Source organism: Gossypium raimondii, chromosome 4, assembly GCF_025698545.1.
Source record: "Gossypium raimondii isolate GPD5lz chromosome 4, ASM2569854v1, whole genome shotgun sequence".
Classification (NCBI taxonomy): Eukaryota; Viridiplantae; Streptophyta; class Magnoliopsida; order Malvales; family Malvaceae; genus Gossypium; species Gossypium raimondii.
In genome coordinates, this window is record NC_068568.1 from 11,414,871 (window position 1) to 11,417,811 (window position 2,941).

At 35.6% G+C, this 2,941-nt stretch overlaps 1 protein-coding gene across 1 annotated transcript; it reads right to left on the minus strand.

Annotated features, from left to right (window-relative positions):
• Window positions 1–1,667: 1,667 nt before the first annotated feature.
• LOC128040423 (uncharacterized) lies at window positions 1,668–2,399 on the minus strand. The gene is made up of 2 exons (XM_052629170.1): window positions 2,016–2,399; window positions 1,668–1,898 (listed from the first exon to the last, which is right to left on the minus strand). Exons 1-2 carry the CDS (start codon window positions 2,397–2,399, stop codon window positions 1,668–1,670), a joined length of 615 nt encoding a protein of 204 aa, XP_052485130.1.
• Window positions 2,400–2,941: the final 542 nt, after the last annotated feature.

Sequence of the window (2,941 nt, forward strand, 5' to 3'; positions counted from 1 at the left end):
ATCCATCATGACATACTCACACTTCCATTCAGGAATTATGACAGGTTGTAATAAACCTGTTGGTACCTGATGTTCTACTTTCACTTGCTGACAAATCAAACATTTTGCTACAAATTCACAAATTTCTCGTTTCATAGTCCACCACAAATACATCCGTTTCAAATCACAATACATCTTTGTACTGCCCGGATTAATAGATTACATGCTACTGTGAGCTTCAGAAAGAATATCATTTTTCAAATCTGTATTATTCAGAACGCAAATTCTATTGCGATAATGTAACATACCACTATCATCAATGCTATACTCCGAACTCAGATTATTCTGAACCATCTGTCGTTTGAGTACCAACTAAGGATCATTATCTTGTAATTCCTGAATTCGTTAAAGAAACAGAGGTTTTGTTCTCAACTCTGCTAATACGGAACCATCTTTATTAAGAGTTAAATAAGCATTCAACACTCGAAGTGTAAACAAAGACGACTTTCGACTAAGTGCATCCGCAGCTACATTAGCCTTTCCCGGATGGTAGTCAATAACCAAATCATAATCTTTCAGTATTTCTAGCCACCGTCTCTATCTCAAATTCAATTTTTTCTGAGTCATCAAATATTTCAAACTTTTGTGATATGTAAACACGTAACATTTCTCATCGTATAAATAAGGTCTCTAAATTTTCAAAGCAAATACGATCCAACTCAAGATCATGTGTAGGATAATTCTTCTCGTGTGGCTTTAATTGTTGACAAGCATAGGCTACTACCTTTCTTGATTGCATTAGTATACAACCCAAACCATTTAGAGACACATCACTATAAAACAACATACGGTACACCAAATTCTGGCTGAGTTAACACTGGAGCTTCCGTCAATATCTTTTTCAGCTGATCAAAACTTTGCTTACACTCATTAGACCAAACAAATTCAACATTTTTATGTAATAATCAGGTCAACGGAGAAGCAATTATCGAAAAGTTTTTAACAAAACATCGGTAGTAACTTGCTAGACCCAGAAAACTTCGCATTTCTAAAATATTTTTCGGTGTATTCTAGTTTACCACAGCAGAAATTTTACTCAGATCAACTCAAATCCCATCAGCTGATACAATATAACCCAAAAATCCAACCTCGTGAAGCCAAAATTCACATTTGCTAAACTTTGAGTACAACTACTTTTCTCTCAAAGTCTGTAGCACAATTTTTAAATGTTGTACATGCTCAGATTCTGTCTTGGAATAGATCAATATATCATCAATAAACACAACTACAAATCTATCTAAATAAGGTTGAAAAATTTGATTCATTAAACCTATGAAAGCAGCAGGAGCATTAGTCAAGCCAAATGGCATTACCAAAAACTCATAATGACCGTATCGAGTTCTGAAAGCAGTCTTTAGCACATCACACTCTTTAACCTTCAACTGATAATACTCGGATCTAAGGTCTATCTTCGAAAATACTACAGCACCTTTCAGTTGATCAAACAGATCGTCGATATGTGGTAAAGGATATTTATTTTTAATTGTAACCTTGTTCAACTATCTGTAATCTATGCACAGTCTTAAAGAATTGTCTTTCTTTTTCACAAATAAAACAGGTGTACCCCAGGGAGACGTACTCGGTTTGATAAATCATCAGTCTAATAACTCTTGCAACTATGCTTTTAACTATTTTAATTCAGCTGGTGCCATACGGTATGGTGTTACTGATATCGGAGCAGTTCTAGGAATCATAGCAATTACAAACTCAACTTCACGATCAGGTGGTAAACTCGACAATTCTTCAGGAAACACATTAGCAAACTCACTAACAACTGGTAACTGATCTAACTTTGATTCTGAATCTCGAGTATCAAGAATGTAGGCTAGAAATGCCTCATTACCTTTTCGCATTAATTTCTAAGCAAAAAAACCTGAAATGATTCTAACAATATCTTTTGGATTTTCAGACTTAACTGAAATTATCTCTCTTGTTTGACATTTCAAATCAATCCATTTCTATTTGCAATTCAGCACAGGATCATGTAAAGATAACCAATCTATTCCTAGAATAACATCAAATTCCCGAAAGAGGAGTAACATCGAATCAGCAGGGAATTCACAGCCTTTCACTTTCAGTGAACAATTACAATACATTAAATTAACTATCACACTTTGACCTAACGGATTAGTAACTTGAATATCATAATCAGTAGATTCAATAGGTAACTTCTTTTCCACTACTAATGCAATGCAAATATAAGAATGAGTGGACCCAGGGTCAATCAATACATACACAGTAACATCAAAGAGATAGAATGTACCAGCAATCACATCTGGAGCAGTGGTGTCCTCTCTTACTTGAATGGCAAAGGTACGCGTAGGTGCTCTAGCCTCTGGCCGAGTAGTGGTATCTTTCATACCCGAACGAGTAATCTTAGTGGTACCATTTTGGCCCGAACATCTACTTCTCTGAGAAGTAGCCGATTACTTTTATTTTTGCTCTTCATCTTTATTTTGCAGTTGAAGACAATTTTGGATAAAATGATCAGTTGCTCCATATTTGTAACAGGCCCCCATTTACTTCTACACTCACTAGGGTGGTATTTCCCACAGTATCTATATTTGGGCTTAGGAGTATTTTGCACACTACCCACACTAACAGCGAGTCTAGTAGATATCTCGAAATCTTGTTGAATCATCTTGTTTTTATTCGAACGTTCAGGCATTGAGGTAGCTCGACTGAAATTATATTTATACTTTTTCGCAGGTAATGCCAAAAATGATTTAGAAGAACCTCTTTTGTAAGATTCTCGATTCTGCCTATCTCGTTGCACTTTTTTGTTATACACCTCTTCCGTCTTCTGTGCACGACATGACAATACAACAAATTCTCGTATTTCAATACCTCCAATCATCATTTGGATTTCATCATTCAACCCTTCTTCAAACCGGATGCACAT